Source organism: Myotis lucifugus, unplaced genomic scaffold, assembly GCF_000147115.1.
Source record: "Myotis lucifugus unplaced genomic scaffold, Myoluc2.0 scaffold_168, whole genome shotgun sequence".
Taxonomy (NCBI): domain Eukaryota; kingdom Metazoa; phylum Chordata; class Mammalia; order Chiroptera; family Vespertilionidae; genus Myotis; species Myotis lucifugus.
In genome coordinates, this window is record NW_005871216.1 from 599,765 (window position 1) to 617,950 (window position 18,186).

Genomic DNA, 18,186 nt, shown 5'->3' on the forward strand with positions numbered 1-18,186 from the left:
TAGAGGTGGTTTTATTCCTTACAAACCTATATCATATACCTTCCACTATTTAGTCACATCTCCAGCCTGACCAGAGCCAGTGGGCACATGGCTAAGATAGCAGGTACAAGTCTTATAGAGCCTCGGGAATCCAGGACTAAAAGGGACCTCAGCTTCACTGCACATTTCCTACCTGCTATCAAGCATCAAGTTACCTTTCATAAGTCCCACCTGATTCCAGCTCATGGCCATCCATCACCGCTTCTACAAGACGCCCAATGTCTTTAGCACACGCTTCCATATCGCTGTTAATAAGGGATACGGGGATGATCATTTTCCCGATGATAGGGGTTCTGATCCTTTTTAGGATCACACAATAAGAACATTTTTCATTGTTGGAGATAATTCCCCTTCCCGTGCACATTTGTCAAAGGCAGTTTCCCACAGTCCGTACATCATTCTGAAATACATGATAAGATTCAGGTCTGCTATTCATCATTTGCTGGGCTTCCTCCAATGCAAGTTCCTGCCTGACTCTTCCTGACTCTGGTTTAAGGATCAGATGGCAAGATCTCCCCCAAGCAGTGGCACCAGCCAGGGAGGCTAGAAGACCAAGTGATGACAGTTCCTAATCGCAGGGAAGTGAATCTACAAGGACAACGTAGAAATTCTTTATAAAAGTAAACTGCAGATATTGCTACCACTGGACCACAGGAACCAGACGCCTAGCAAATGAGCTTTCACTAAGGTTTTACTCCACGGCCACTGCTGGAAAACAGCAAGACAATGCGTAAAAATCCCATGCTTGGTGTCATTCAAACCTCAGCTTAAAATTTCTGTTCTCCCTGGCCAGGTAGCTCAGTTGGTTAGAGTGGCATCCCATATGCAAAGGTTGTGGTACGATCCCCAGTCAGGGCATATGCAAGAATCAACCAATAAATGCATAAATAAGTGGAAGCACCAATCTCTCTCGCTCTCTCTCTCTCTCTCTCTCTCTCTCCCTTCCTTTCCTCTCTGTCTCTTTCTCTTTCTCTCATTTTTACCTTCACTCCCTCCCTCTCTAAAATAAAACCAAAACCAGAAACCCTCCTGTTCTTCCACTTACATGATGGGTGACCTTGAACTTATTTTAAACTTATCTGAGTAATGTCCCTGTGTCTGAAAAGTGGGAGCATTATCAACCACAAAATCTCTTACAGTCTCACTCTATTCTCTGGCTGCCTTTAGAAGTCAGGCAATTAGTGTTTCCCCATGTTTTCCCCATGTTTTCCTCTGGGAACTCTAAACTCTCCTCCTCCCAGCCTTTGAGGGAATACAATGATGCATAAGCCACTGTCTCTGACATCCAGTCTCTACTTGAGACTCAATCTAGCAAGGAAGAAAGGCATATCAGTACAATCCTAATTGATCGAAGAAAAAAATAGGAGCTTTGTCTGGATTAAATTAAAACACACACACACACACACACACACACACACACACACACACAAAATGCTGACAATCTTGGGGAAAGGAAGGCATAAATCAAATGGGAGGAGGGGAATGCTGGGGAGAGCTTCATGGAGGTGCCATCTGACTGGGTCTCAGAGGCTCAGATGGGCTGTTACAGGTAGGTAAGAGACGGGGATTTTTTTAAAAATATATATTTTATTGATTTTTTAGAGAGAGGAAGGGAGAGGGATAGAGAGTTAGAAACATCGATGAGAGAGAAACATCGGTCAGCTGCCTCCTGCACACTCCCTACTGGGTATGTGCCCACAACCAAGGTACATGCCCTTGACTGGAATCGAACCTGGGACCCTTCAGTCCACAGGCCAATGCTCTATCCACTGAGCCAAACCGGTTAGGGCAAGACGGGGATTTTTTTCAGGTTGAGAGGAGAGCTGAAGAAGACTCAGGGAGGGCCCAGCAGGTCAGTGTGTTCAGAATGTGCCAGGTGGGACCTATGTCATGTGTACCATTTGCTAAATGGATGGGTGAGACAGAACAGCCATTCAGAGCATAGGTTCTGGGGTTACAGCACTGACTTGCCTCACCTCTCCAATTTCCAGCTCCTAATCTGTGGTCTGAAGATTTCAAAAAGGAGCTCTCTCTCAAAGGGTTGTTCTGATTGAAAAAAATACATGTAAATGTTTGGATATATCACCTGATATTTTGTAATTGCTGACAGATAGCAACTACCTTCATCACCAGCATCTTCATTATCATTTCTGATGTGGGGATGCCTCCTGGAAGGTGAAATGGGCTGATTATAATATTCATAGAGCAAGAGCATTTGCGAAATTGGAGTGCTTGTTCCAAACTAAGATCTAGAAATGCATTTCGATTTATGCACAATCAAAAGCCTTCAGATTCCCCTAGTCTTTACTTTGGATGCCTGGAAAACACAGAATAACTGACATCCTTAGAAAATGGTTCCTTCTCAATCATGCACAGCCCTCGTGCGTGACAACCCCGCACACGCCGCCAAGGAGGATGAAGAGCTAGGGCTGCCTATGCATTTTAACTCCCTCTCTAACTCCACCATATTGTGTCATCACCCCTTTCTCTTGCTGAGGCATCTCCACCTAATGGTGCTACTCGTGGCATCTGCAGGAAGATGTCTTGCAGGGCAGCATTATTTGATATCTGGGAGGAGCACACACCATCCAGCAGGGAGCAGCTTAGTCTGGTGTTAAGCATGTGAACAGGCTCTGGGGCCAGAGAGATCTAGATGCAAATGTTTCCCTTTACTTACAAGTTGTGCGGCCTTCACCTCTCTGAGCCTCAGCTGCCTCCCAAGTAAAATAGGAATGCTTGTCTAAAGGTTGTTTTCCAGCTTAAATGAGATAACATGAACAACAGGCATTATTTCCTCTTTCACCTTCACTCCACCCTCTTTGGCCTTTGATCCAAGGCTTTCCCTCTCTCTTTTTTTTAACTCCTGACCCAAGGATATTTTCCACATTGATTTTAGAGTGGAAAGGAGGGGAGAGAGAGGCAACCATTGCTTGGTTGCCTCCCCCACACGCACCCCACCTAGGGCCAGGATGAACCTGCAATCGAGGTACGTGCCCTTGACTGGGAATTGAACCTGCAACCCTTTGGTCCACGGGCCGACACTCTAACCACTGAGAAAAACTGGCCAGGGTTCTTTTTCAGTCTTTTATTTTATTTTTTATCTTTATTGTTGAAAGTATTACAGATGTCCCTTTTTTCCCATCAGGTGCTCTCTTGATGGCCTGCAGAAACACTTAGGCTTGAAACTCATGTACCCTGACCATCCTAGAAGCTGTGCTGCAATGGGAGGGAGCTGCTGAAATTCCAGCACACGGGGCACATCGCCTGCTCAGCAAATCCACAGAGATCATAAAACCCCCTGTTCTGGGGCATTTACTGATTATCTGCAAAGAAGAGGCCTCTCTGACCCCAGGAAGGAGTGCACTTTATCTGACTCCTGGGAGTTGGAGGGCTAATGTGCAGGGCTTTGTTCTCCCAAACATCAAAATTCAGGCCCAGCCACTTCCAGAGGCAGCACACTGGGCTTAATGAAGCAGTGGGATGAACTAATATGGCAAATCTTACAGCTCTTACTACCAATATGGCCCACATCACGCTAAATTACGGCACCAGACATGATTGGACACACATCACAAAATGAGAAGCAGCTCACAGAATGGAGGGATTTTCAGAGCAACGTTATCAAACTCTCAAGAGCCAGCATTTAGGGGAGATGTGAGTGTTTTTAAATTTTCTTTCTCCTAGTGCAAATCATTCTCCCCCCTACTTTATGATAATTAGTTCAACAAACATTTACTGAGTACCTGCCATGTTCTGGGTGCTGTGCTAGGAACTCACAGCTAATGGCAAACAGAGAAATAAGCAAACGATTACAGGGGAAAATGTGGCAAGTGTGATGGTTTGAATAAGTACCGATGGTATGAACCCCTTGAAAATCCAGTCAGGGAAGTCTTCGTTAGTCATAAGTTCCTTTATTAACTCATTTTTCATTCAACAAACAATGCTGTGTGCCTACATCTATTAGCATTGTGCTTGGAAGAGCCTGGGAATAGGAGTGAAGTGGTTAATAAGATAGACACAGTCCCTGTACTCACAGAGCTCTTAGCTAGTGAGTGATAAAGAGGAATCAAGAGATAGTTAAGATAATGTATTATGATGGGAAAAATGAGGTGCTTTGAGAGCGCACAGACCAGTCATAACCCTCAATTGGGGGTCATATCTGTGGGCTGCAATAAATCACCAGAGCATTTCTGGGAAAAGTCATATCTAACTTTAAACTAAATCAAAAGTGGAATAAACTTTGAAAAGAATAAAGAAAAATGTATTCCTGGGAGATAAAAAAGCATTTGCAAAATTCCAAATGTGAAAGATCACATGGTAGGATCTGGGAACTGAAATTAGCTCAGTTGAGCCACCGAGTAGAGGAAGTATCATTGTGGAAGAGTGGTGAGCGATGTGACTGGAAAGATAAGGAGAGGTCAGACCAGATGGGGCCTCTCTGGAGCCAGATAAGCAGTGGGAGCAGTGGGAGCTGCTGACTGAAGAGTCTGAAGCAGAGATGGGACCTGATCAGATCTTCATGTTAGTGAGAGTGTCAAGAACAGCCTAGAGATGGATAACACTGGAAACTGGAGGACCACTGAGACAGGGGCTGAGATGATTCACAGCCTGAAGGACCGTCAGGACAGGGGCAGCGAGGAGAGAGAACGATGGGATTTAAGAGATACTTAGGAGGTCACAGGGGCTGATAATTGGTGGTTTATTAATTGAGGGCATCTTGAAGTTCCAAACGTTAAGGATGATGGTCCGGTCAAATGGTTGCTGAGTTCTGAAGGGTGGTGCAGAGTTAGCCAAGTGAATAGGGGGAGAAAGGTGGTCCAATAGGGAAAACAGTATGCACAAATGTCAGAAGTGCACCCTGGGACCTGAAGCTCAGTGTGGCTCAGTGTGACAAAGGCATAGAATTGGTGACAGGAACCAGATCTCACAAAGCTTGCTCGGTGTGTTGTCCCGAGTGGTATGCTTCTGGGGTTATAAAATAAGGTCAAGGGTGAACAGAGGTGTGGACTTGAAGAAAGCCTGACTTTTCCTAAGTCACTTAGAACCAGCTAGAATGAGGCCCTGAAATGAGTTCGTCTTCATGAAATGACCACAGTGGGTGAGGTGTCCTGTAATAAATTTGAGACCATGTGCTCATGGAGAATACAGAAGTCTCTCCCAACCACACATCATAGGTTCTGACAGTCAATCTTACCATTAAGTAAGACTTCTTGACCTAAAACAATATTCCCTCCCTCCCAAACCCCTCACCCCAGGAGCTTTATGGATCCACCTCAGAGAGATTTATGTGGTCTTGTAATTAAATCCTTGATTTCGAATTTCCAAAGCCTGCAAATCACAGAGTTAGCAGAGAGCAATTAGCTCACCAAGATCCAAACCCCTGCCAAGCCAGAGGTGCCATAAATTTACATGACGTGGCTGATCTGCTTCCATGCCCAGCCCCCTAAAACAGTGCAGCCCCTGTAATTTGTTCACATTTCCCAACCGCAAGCATCAGGGCACAGGATGAACCCACAGAATGCATTCAGGGAACACGGCACAGACTTTCGCATGGGACAGACTGTGCTCTCTAGCTCTGGACAAGTCATGTGACCTGGGAAAGTCTCTTGATCTCTCCGAACATTATTTTCTTATGTGTTCCAGGAGGTGATGTAAGATTTAGGCTCATTAGGGACAATTTATCTAAAATGGAGGGCATGCAGGAAGCATGCAATAAATGATGGTTATTAATAAATGTTTGTAGCTTGACAACATGGTCCATTTTCCTTGGTATTCCCTGTCCAGTTTCCCAGTTGTTCTTGGAACAAGTATCCATTGGAAGATGGACCAGTTTTTTCTCACTGGCTAAATACCCATGTGACTCTGAGGGTAGGGATATTTTCTACCTCTCTTTATACCTGAGTGTACTAAGAGAAGTGCCACCTCTCAGGGCTGGTAGGAAAGATAGGGGGAAAAAGAACAACTTCCTTCTCTTGAGTCTATGTACAGATAATTGTGTTAGGCGTTTTAGATAGTTGACTCATGCAATCTTTATTACAACACTTTGAGATAGGTTCTGTTTTCCCCACTTTACAGGTGCAGCAGATGAGGCTCAAAAAGATTATGTGGCTAGCCTGAGACAGATAAGTAGAAAATGGGCTGAGCCTTGACCCAAATGTAATTTTACCTATTTCTAAATCATGGGCTCCTCCAGGAGTCTTTGGTGTAAAGAAGAGGAAACAGCCCGACCAGTGTGGCTCAGTGGTTGAGCATTGACCTATGAACCAGGAGGTCACGATTCAATTCCCAGTCAGGACACATGGCTGGGTTGTGGGCTCGATCCTCAGTAGAGGGAACGCAGGAGGCAGCTGATCAATGATTCTCTCTCATCATTGATGTTTCTGTCTCTCTCTCCCACTCCCTTCCTCTCTGAAATCAATTTAAAAAAAAGAAAAAGAAGAGGAAATAAAATACCCAGAGGTTATTCCTAAGAGTGTAAGTAGTCTGAAATCTAAACAACAGCCAGGGAGTCATCCCTGGGTTCCAGCCCTGGCTCTGTCACTGACCAACTAAATGACTGTGGTCATGTCACTGTCATCTAAGAGGAAGGGGCTCTAGCTAGCCCCGACACTAGTCCCTTAGAACTGTCTATGTACTTCAACATCTAGTGAACCCATTCATGAGTCCATGTATACAGACTTCCAGAGTATTGCGTTACTTGTGTTTATTAAGATGAAATTCACTTGCTTTTGGCCAGAAAAAGAGAAAAAAAGTGTTTTAATTAGGATTTTCTTTATTATGATAAACATGTAATATTTGAATCAATACATATAAATTTGGAGTAAAAGTTAAACCAATTTTATGAATAGTAATAGATTGAGAATAAATAAAAGTTGCAAAGTAGGAAAAACTTTTTTTTTTCAGGGAAGGGTGAGACATAAAAATCCGAAGGGCCTCCAGAGGTAGCGGTACCTGCACTGACGGGTCACACTCCCCTCCCAGATGTTTCTCTCCCCCAGGACACTGAGGCCTCCAGGGCTCTTGGCTGGGGCTGGACAAATGATTGTGGACAAAAGAACTAAGTGAGTAATTAATGTCTCATCTATGTTTCACATTTGGCCGAGCAAATATAATTTCTCTATCCATTTAGTGCCTGAGGAAACTAAAGCTTAAAAAGTGGAAATGACTTGAGAGAGAGGAGAAAGAGAGTGGTGGGTCCGAGGTCTGAGCCCAAATCCAGTGTCCTGACTGACCTCAGGCTGCCTCCCCTGCAGGACAACAGCAGTGGATAGAAGTGATGAAACAGCATCTCTGCCCCATGGACCTGATAAAATGTATTTTTTATTTAAATTAACCTCCCAGGATCCCAAGGATCCAATGGGGTAATGAATACAACAGCATCTTATAAGCATGTAAGTGGCAGACCACCATTAGCACAGATCATTTTCCCAGGCTGACTGATCAGTTCAGGGATCATACTTGAGTATGGCAGTATTAAAACCACTCCTTAACCAAAATTGACCAGAATTTTCAAAGAAATCTCCAAAGACTTTCACAGCTCCTGAGGCACATAGCCAGGTTCTAGCTCAATTTGATTTGAGTCCAACACTAAGGCACTGCCCCCTGACCACCAGCTTCTCCTGTATCCCACCAGAACCTGGATTCTTGCAGTTGCTTCTTTCTGGGAGGAAATACTAAGGAAGCATGTTCTTGTTGTTAACTCATGACCGTTGGATATAACGCTAACATAAACGTAAGGAAAGTGAGCCAGTTTATCTTCAGGTGTTTCAATAAAATCAGGAGATAATGCTGAACTGTGATTTCAGAAGGAAGACGGCAGAAAAACTCACACACACCAAGCAAGTGCCAGGCTGCAGATCCCAAGCTGCCCTTTACCCAGGACATATCCCCATATCCCCCGCCCTTCTGATGACAAGTATTATTATATACACACACACCACCACCACCACCACCACCACACCCTCTTAAAGATTAGGCTCCAAGGCTAAATAACCATCTCTGGTTACACGGCAGATAAGGAAAGTTAGTATTAAACAACCAGGTCTGTCTGGCTCCAAAGTTAGTGCTCTTTCCCCTCCACTAAGTTGCTAGGTGGCGCTGACTGGAAGCCCCAGGCACTGCCCCCAGAAGTGTCTGCATCTGCTTTATCAGGGGACCTAGTCCTCCACCACAGTCTCCCACTGGGTGGCCTAATGCCAGGATGACCAGTAACAAGAATTGTGCCAACTGCTCTCCTCTCTGAAGGTAGGTAGCAACCCTGAAAATAAGCCTTCTCCTCTTCCAGTCCTCCACCCAACCCCACTCCTGGAATATGCAGTGTTGACAAGCTGTATGTGTGGTGACACAATCCAATTATCTGTACAACTTTATTGCTCACTACTTTCATCCCTTCCTTATTAAAATTGTGAACACTCTTCGTTATTTCTCATACATGGCCTGCCTAGAAACTCATTTGACGGGGAAATGTGCCCCTCTGTGACTTGCATTTAAAACTGTCTGACTCGGTTTCAGCAGCCTGGGTGAAGAACCAGGGTGACAGGTCTGTGGGAAATTCTAAAGGGCTTCTCAATTTTTTTTAAGCCACTCTTTCTCACAATAGGTGGCCCGTGCCCTGAGGTATTCCTTTTTAGGAAATAAAATATCTGCCCAGGAACTATCTGAATTTTGCCAAGGGGAAAACAACTTTTCTAGTCTATAATATCATGTAATAATCTAAAAATGCACTTACGATATAATGTCCAAAATAAAGCAGGATATAAAACTGTATGAATAGTATGATCTCAAGCCACTCTGAAAGGTTAGTCCCTAAGAAAAGGACTGCAATGTTAGTAGTAGTTACTTCTGATTGATGGAAATATGCAGGCTTACTTTTTCTTTTCTAATTTTTAATAAGAAGCATATATAGCTTTTTAAAAAATGAAAATCACTAAAAAATATATATATTTTCCCAGAAAGAGACCTACATATGATTCAGTGTTTCCTTACCACTGAAAGCTTTATATAAACTTTGACTAATACCAGGCACAGAGACTGTTCACGAAAAGAAAGTTATCTGTCAATCTTGCTGATGAATATAGATACCAAAATCCTAAGAAAATATAAACAAATCAAATCCATATATAAAAAACAATACACCTGAACCAGTAGAATTTACTTCAGAAATGAAGATTAGAAATCTATCAGTAAAATCCACCATAAGATAAATTAAAATAGTAAAAATACGCATTGATATAAATATAAAAAGGCATATAATAAAAATTCAATATGTAAATCAAAACTTTAAAATAGACTTCCTGAAAAATGATTAATGAAGGAGAACTAATGAATAATCTTTAACCTGGGGGGAAGGGTAGGGTTTGGGAGGAGGGGGGTAAAGGGGAAAAAATGGGAGATATCTGTAATACTATCAACAATAAAAAACATATTAAAAAGAATCTTTAGTAAAAACTTAGATATGATTTACAGTAATTTAGAAGCATTTCTACTAGTTTAAGGACAAGACAAGGATACCTACTATCACTAAATATTGTATTGACAGACTAGCCAATGCACTATGATAAGAAAAAGAAGTACCTAAGGATTGCAAAGGAAGACAGAAACTTACTTACAAGGTTATATGTTGCCTCCACAGAAAATCAAAGAGGAGATGGAGAAAGTATTAGTAAGAGCTTAGCAATACAATTATATTCAAGATCAAGATATACACTGTTTATTCTTTTTAAAGTTTGGGCGCAGTTACCAACATTCCTTTAGTAGAATACTGACTATTCCAAAGTCAAAACTGAAGAATAATAAATAAATTAAATTAATCCTGTTACCAGCATATTCTCTCTCTTATTTTAATGTGTTTTCATGGTGCTTGGATCAAACACATTATCAAGAATAAAGATTTCTTTCTGTTACATAATTACAAACAATTTTTAGTTCTTGCTCTGAGACAAATAATCTATTATACAGTTCTTAAGATCCCCTTGGCTCTACAATGGGATAAGAGAAATCAATGTAAGATGAGGATGAGGATGATGAAGGTAGAGAAGACAAAGAGGAGATGGGTAGAAATGGAATAGGAGAAATAGAGAAAATAAGTGAGAGAAGGAAAATGAAGAAAGATGATAGGAGAGGAAGGGGATGGGAAGCAGTAGGGCAAGAATGGGGGAGGAAAAGGAGGAACAAAGCTAAATTTCCTTGAGCCTTTAATATATGCCAAGGCCTATACTGAATGTTTTATTTGCTTTATTTCAATTAATCTTCATGGTGAACCTTTGAGGTCTGCAATATTATATTTTCATTTTATAGGAGAGAAAACTGAGGCTCAGAGAGTAAATTAATATTCTAAAGTTACATAGTTAGGAAACAGTATAGCCAGAATTTGACCCAGATCGACCTGCCCAGACTCTGTGGGATTAGCCACTCACTAGAGAATACTCCTTGCATATGTATTGTGCTGGTTTTAGGGCTTATTAGGATATGAAGATGAGGAGGAGATAAAAAGGTCACCTTCACACTCTCCTTCCAAATCCTCCACTAAGCTAATGTTCTGAAAACCTGAATCCTCTCTTTAGAATACTTCTGGGTTTGCAATGTTAAAATTAAGAATGAAAAGATGTGCACTAAGATACAATTTTTAATGTATTAAGCATTCAAGAGCACAAGTTTAGAGGGAAGGTTAAATTTGAAGCAAAAATATAACCTGTCAGTTTCCACTGAAAAAGGATTTAAATTCTAGTACATAACAGATTCTGCAATTTTTTCCTATGTAGCAGTTCTCCCAAGACCTGTATTCTCACCCACTTGCTTTTCGTCTATTATGCTTAGGCCACAATGCATAAAGAACAAGGTTTACATTAAGTTTTAGAGAATAAAATAGACTGCTTCCAAAATATTTGTGTTTCCAATAATCATCTAAAGTATAACGTATAGTCCTCCCTGGGGTGTTGGCTGTCTGAAAGCTGCATATGTATTACATGTATGTCCCTGTTTCCAGAGTGTCAGACAAGTGCCATCACCAACATGACAGGGCAGGCACAGCACAATCCCAAACAAATCACTGCCTCACAGAGCAACCAGAGGCATCCGGGTTTGCAAGCTGATATTGACAGATCTCAAGACCTGAAAGAGAGCCCTATTAATCCTCCTTCATGCAGCGGAGAAGATGGGGGAGGAAAGAGCTGAAACCACGGGGAGAAACACACACACACACACACACACACACACACACACACACACACAGACACACACAGCTCGCAAGAAGTTGTTGGCATCCAATTACAACAGGGAGACACATTTCCTGAAAGGGACAGTCATAAAGCGATAGGACCCAAATCTTCAGAAAACATCAAAAGGGATAGATTTATTCTATCATCACACTAGCACACCGGTCTTCATTCTCAGGAGGCTATGTGTCTACCCTGTGTCAGCACTTCCGAAGTATTGGGAGTGAAAGGGTGAACAAGAGGTCTAGGTCTGAAGGGGTGTATGATAGAGTTGACAAACAAAAACACAGGACATTTTTAATAAATTGAGATAGTAACTAAGTGCTACTGAAGCAAAACAAATGAGCAACTGCCCCAATTCAGGGAGTAAGGAAAGCCCTACATTCCCTAGGGGTCCCACTAAGCTCAAACCTGAACAACAAGGAGGAGTCCTTTTGGAAAAAAGTGGAGCATGATTTCAGGCTGGACTAGTAAGAGTACAATGACTCTCAAAGTCTGGTCTCTGAACCAACAGCAATAGCATCATATGGGAACTTGTCATAAATGCAAAGTTTTGGACCCCATCTTAGACCTGGGGAACCAAAACCTGGGGATGAGCCTTGGCCATCTGTGCTTTCACCATCCTTCCAGGTGCTGCTGGTGCTGCTGGCCTCTGAGAACCACTTATGTATGCAAAGGTGAACCACAGAGGACAGAATGCCTGGAGGATAAACAGGGTTAAGGGGTGGGGGGGGGCTTAGGAAAATATTGCTGGAGGGATGGGAAGAAGGTACATCAGGAAGGGCACTATATATGTCATGAAAAGAATTTTAGATTTTACCCAGAGAATAATGAAGACCCATTAAAATATATTATGAATACAAAAATATCCAATCATGTCGGTGACTCTAATATATATATATAATTTTTTTACAAAGATAGAAGATATATCATTACAGAGATAAAAACTCATTCTGATACAAACAAGCAGCCACAAAGGAACACATTCACTCCTACCTTTCTTTCTGGAGTCTTTCTTGGCGCTGGTTTTCACAGCTACTTGAAGTTCTGTCTCAGTTGACATCCTACTAAATCCTTAGTCCACTGCACACAGATCCAGGGCCTCGGCCAGGCTCATGGGGGACTCCTCTCCCAGAGAACGACGCCTCCCTTTAGAAATGACGCCCCGAGCTGCACATGTCATTCACTCCTTCCGAGTGCTGCAAATCAAGGGAAGAGAATGATCAAGGTGGTCATTCAGAATAGTCACCCCTTTGACGTTAAACAGAAATTAGGGGAAAAACAGTCATAAAAAAAACAAAACAGAAAATCTTGGCCTCCATGTACAAACTGCTCACATGATTTCCCCAAGCCATGGACAGGGCTTACAGCAAAAGGAATGAGAGGCCTATATGCAAAACGCAAAACCATTTCTCAAACCAGGTAACTCAAAATAGGTCTTCGGAACTCTGGATTTTCAAAGAAGGGCAAACCCAAATCTTTGTTTTCCATGTTTCTTATTTTCAAGCAGTGGATGTCACCCAGAAAAACACAGCAAAGGCTTATTTCCTGAGCAGCCCGTGCAGATGTTCCCAACAATGGGGCACCCATCCATCAGCCAAGCTTGATCAGAGCCTTGGCAGCTAAAGCAGATCATAGGGAAGTGGCCTGGGTCTGCCCCTCACTGGCAGGCAGCAGGCGGGACATGGAGTTGACATACAATTGGGCTCCAAGAGTAAGGTGACAAATGGGACTGAGAAACTTTCAGCAAGCCAATTTGTATGTCAGCTTGTCCCCCAGCTATAAGAGCAGACAAGCATTTAATGTGGGGAGAAAAAGAAGCAGGCAGACACACATTTCATTCATTCTTTCTCTAATAAAGTATGCGTTGCACAGTGCTCGGGAGTATTAAGTTCAGACACTGTGCTGGGAAGAGAAAACAGTGATAATACAACCACTTCAATTACAGCTAGTATTTACGATGCACTTACTATATACTATGCCCTCAGTTACTGCTTCACATACATTATCTCATTTGATTTCATTACACTGAATGAATGTATTCCCTGTGTCAAGTCAGCAGTCTTTCCCAATGACTACCTATCTGATAGTTACATCTGAGAGTTTAGTGGAAAATAAACATTTCACTAGTTATCCATGTTTAAATAATATTAAGATAATATTTAAATAATACTAGAGCTGGAGCTGCCAAGACTCTGACCAAGTTAGGCTGATCAGGCTACTAGAAATGGACCTTTAACTGTCTAGTCAGCCAATGGTTAGCTCACCCACAGATCTAGAATAGTGTAATCTAACAAGGCTGACCTTAAATGCCAGTTTCAGCTCAAAATGGATAATGAACCAACCTTCTTACTCAGGACAACTAAAGATGGCTTAACTAGAAGGTCTAACATAAAAGCCACATGAAATTATAGTAATGCTTAAATTGAGGGAAATTTCCACCTTATCCAAAGGTATCTGGTTAGGTGTTGTTTTTCTTTTAAGTTTTTTTTTTCTTTATTGACTTCAGAGAGGAAGGGAGAGGGAGTGAGAGATAGAAACATCATTGATGAGAGAGAATCAATGATCCGCTGCCTCATGCACTCCCCATGCTGGGGATCGAGCCCTTAACCCAGGCATGCCCCTGACCAGGAATAGAACCCTGACCTCCTGGTTCATAGGTTGATGCTCAACCACTGAGCAACACTGCTGGGCTTGTTAGTTTGTTTTTAACAAGCTATTTTTCAAAAGGACACTAGCCCTAAATGAAAGGAACCTGAACTAGAGGATCTAAGGTTACAAGTAAGGAAAATGAAAAATGGTCTTCCTAGAATGGGGTCCATAAAATTATTCATAGAAAAATGGGAACTTTTCTGCCACTGCTGTGCCATCTATCTGCACCATGCCACTCACCCAGTGATGGCGAACCTTTTGAGCTCAGCGTGTCAGCATTTTGAAAAACCCTAACTTAACTCTGGTGCCGTGTCACATATAGAAATTTTTTGATATTTGCAACCATAGTAAAACAAAGACTTATATTTTTGATATTTATTTTATATATTTAAATGCCATTTAACAAAGAAAAATAACCAAACAAATGAGTTTGCATGTCACCTCTGACACGTGTGTCATAGGTTCACCATCACTGCACTCACCTAACCTCTCCCCTCCCCCAAAAGACAACATTCCATGAGAGATGACATAGTCACAAACTCAATTATATATGGACATACTTTTATTTATAATACTTATCATTTTGTAATAACAAACATGTACTGAGAACCTACTGTGGGCCAGGTGAAAATCCTGGCTCCTTCCTGTCAACAAACATTTCCTGTGTAACCATGCTGACCAAGAGTACAGAGACAAAGACTGACTCCTGTCCTCAAAGAAGCTCAGCCTAGAAGAGGTGTGGTCATGTAAAGGACTGCAATACACATGGCCAGAACTAAAACTGACATATACCCAGCATGCTGGGGCACACAGGATCAACGATTCACCTCTGCTCAGAAGTGTCAATGAAGTTTCACAGAGGAGAAGCCTATCCTGTGAGATCCTGAAGAATGATGCTTCAGTCCAGTGGGTGATAAGGGAAAAGGCCAATGGGTACTCAATAAATGCATGTATAATAAAGGAATGAATGGCTGTTTCAGGCAGAAGGACCAGAATGTGCAAGGAGGCTTGAAATTGACAACCAAAGTAATAAAAGGAAGCGTAAGTCTAGTAGGGAGGTGATGATATCCAATCCCATCTCCCCAATTTTCCCTTGTGTTACCTTTCCATAGAATCTTTCTTTTCAATCTGCCTTGATAGTCCATTGATCCCCTCAAGCCTCAGTTCAAAGAAATATATCAGGCAGAAAGATTTTTCTGATCCCTCTATTCAATGGAATCTCTCCTTATGTATTTTATGATCTGATGTTTGGCCAGCTTCATCGTTTGAGCCACATACAAGCAATGGAATACTGAGGAAGTTACTCAACCTTTCTTTGCCTCAGTTTATCTACCTCTATAGTGGAGATGACAATACCAATTTCATAAGGCTGCTATGAAAATTTAAGTGTGATCATATGTGTAACATGCTTCAAAGAATGCCTGGAACATTAGCTGGCAAGTACTTGGTAAACATTAGGCACTAATACGGGTGTCCCAAAAAATGTATACACACTTTGAATAATTATAAAGGCAGTGTTTATTAAAATACATTTCATTTTCAAAATGGAATAGAATCTACAGACAGAGTGTGCATACATTTTTTGGAGGGGGGCACCCTGTAGTTTCCTATATTAATTGCTCAAGGTCACATGGCTGGTATGTGACCACAAGCCCATATTATTATTATTTCCCTTTTACAGAAGAGTAGACTCAAATAGTTCAAATTCACTTTCTAAGAAATGATAGACTCTAAGATATTCCCATCATGCTGGTTTTGCACACACCTAATCCCAAAATACAAAAATGAGATGAAATATATGGATTTTACACAATTTCAAGAAGGGCAAAACCCAACTTTTTGTTTCCTATGTTTCTTATTTTGAAGTACTAGATGCCACCCAGAAAATACAGCAAAGGCATATTTCCTGAGCAGCCCCATGGAGACATTTCCAACAGTGGGGCATTCATCCATCAGTCAAGGTTGATCAGAGCCTTCAAGTCGATGCATGAACTACATTGGATTTGGACTCTTTCCTTCCCTTCAACTTTATAAGCCATAATACAGTACCTGTCCCTATTCCGTGGGTCTCTCCAGCGCCACTTGTTCCACCAAATGTGATTGCGTTCAAGTGTTATAAGCATTACTTGTGATTTTCTGAAGTACATCCTTATATCAATAATGAAAGGAAACCGGCATCATTTTGAATAAAAACTTCAATAAAGAAGCTGCGGTACAGAGAGAAGGTACTATGGCTGAGACCCTGGCCTCCCCTTTTAATTTTCCAAAAGCCAGAGGTTGAGCAAAGGCTGTGAAGTAACTCCAAATTATTTAGGAAACTCATTTCTTTGTAATTAAGGAGATTAAAGTCCTCTAGGGCCAGAAACCATGTGACAACTCAAATCATTTTTCCCAGCAAAAGCTGTGAAACCCTATCAGTGAAACTCAGGCTGGCCGAGAATTTAAAATGCTTCAATAATGTTTCTTTGCCCCACACAATCTGCGGTAATTTAATATTCCTGAAGTGTGTCAGGTTTTTATAATGAGCTCTTCAACTCTAAATGTGAATTATGTAATATTCCACTACAGACATTTCGTCTAGTGAACTGCTGTGAAATGTAAAACCCCATGTTCAGTGATTGGGGGTGGGGACAACACCAAACCACAGCAGAGAAAACAGATAAGACTTTAAAAAAAATGACAACAAAGCACAAAGGTTTGAGCAGCTACAACAGAACCAACACATACTAGAACACCTACTGTAACACAAATCTGTGCACCACCCCACTCCTCATACGATTCTACAGTAAAATAGCTAATGTTTATGAGGGCCCACTATTTACCATGTACTATACTATCAATGTCTCATCTATTACCTCATTCAATCCTTCAATCACTTGAAAGTTAGATATTTTCTTCGTTTGACAGATAAGGAAAGTGAGGCCAGTTTAGTAGCTTATCCATGGTTATGTAACTAATAAGTATCACAGGGCAGGGTACAAGTCACTCTTGTCCCCAACTTCAGTTAGCTGGTGAACAGATAAAAAATGTGGTGCATTCCTACAATGGAACATTATTCAGCCACAACATGGCTTGATAATACTTTCTACAACATGGATAAACCTGGAAGAAGCATGCCAAGAGAAAGAAGTTAGACACACAAGATCACACATTTTATGATTACATTTATATGAAATACCCAAAATTGGTAAACCCAGTGACAGAAAGCAGGTCAGTGGTTGTCAGGCTCTGGGGGAATTGAGGGAAGGGCCAGTCATTGATTGCTGGTTACAGTGCCTCCTTTGGTGGTGATGGTTGCAAAAAAAAATACCACTGAATTATACACATTAAAATGGTTAATTTTATGTTATGTGAATTTCACCTAAACTTAACAAAACAAAGAAAACCCTTCCCAGCCAGGTCCTACACCCTGATTTAAGCCTTATGTGATATGCTAATAGTACAAATTCCAGTATAAAGGGACAACCCAGATTTACAAACCAGTCTTCCTAAAACTATGACTTTGGGTTTGAGTGGCAGCGACTGCATAGCTTATAAGGTACATAATCATTACCTCCCTGTTTTTTGATTTGGGGCATATTAACCAGCTTTATCCAACCTATAAAGCACCGAAAACACACCATTTATCAACATGGCACAAAGGTTGCAACAGTGCAGATGAGGAGCCTCAGTTTTCTCATCAGTAAAATGGGAAGATAACCACCAAGTATGCAAGACTTGGAAGGTTGATGAGATTTGGGCACTTCCAAAGCCTACCTCCATCTACAGCAGGTTTCCCTTTGTGTAGGGAAGGAGGAGACATAAATCTACTCATCTTTATGCAAAGAAACACAGGCCAAGCAAACAAAAACAGTGACGCTGCTTTTGTCCATGGGGAGATCCTGGGTGGTGGAGTGACTGGGTGACTAGGTAGAAGGACATGGCAGAGGACGCTACTTCCCAGAGCATAGCTTTTTGCATGAAGCCACATTTGGAAGCATACTAATGTCCTACATATCTGAAAAATAAATTAATAGGGTGGCAAGTGGGGGAAAGGCTAAAACTGGAAGTGGACTGAAACAAATTAATCCAATTGTATTCCAAGTGAACTTCATAAACACAATCCCTGAAGGGGTGGGAGAGAAAGAACTAATCCAGATAAATTATGAACACAGGATTTGACTATTTATACTCAGTTGGGCAGGGTTCGGTCACAGGAAGCTGCAAATAAACCTCAAATTCTTTTTCTTTTTAGGCTTTCTGGGTAGTATTATGGGCAAAGCAATTATGAAACTATTTTTTT

General features: G+C 41.6%; 1 protein-coding gene across 7 annotated transcripts in view; it reads right to left on the bottom strand.

The window, feature by feature from the left end:
- The window catches only part of DAB1 (DAB1, reelin adaptor protein), a 253,512-nt gene extending 241,055 nt beyond the window's left edge, over window positions 1-12,457 (bottom strand). For 6 of the 7 annotated variants that reach the window (XM_023759973.1, XM_023759972.1, XM_023759969.1 and 3 more), the window contains exon 1: window positions 12,249-12,449. In XM_023759973.1, the coding sequence (XP_023615741.1) occupies window positions 12,249-12,315 (67 nt within the window). In that variant the 5' untranslated portion in view covers window positions 12,316-12,449. Of the gene's footprint in view, window positions 1-12,248 lie in introns of all 7 variants that reach the window. The other variant, XM_023759971.1, reaches the window with a different exon arrangement.
- Between the last annotated feature and the right edge of the window lie 5,729 nt (window positions 12,458-18,186).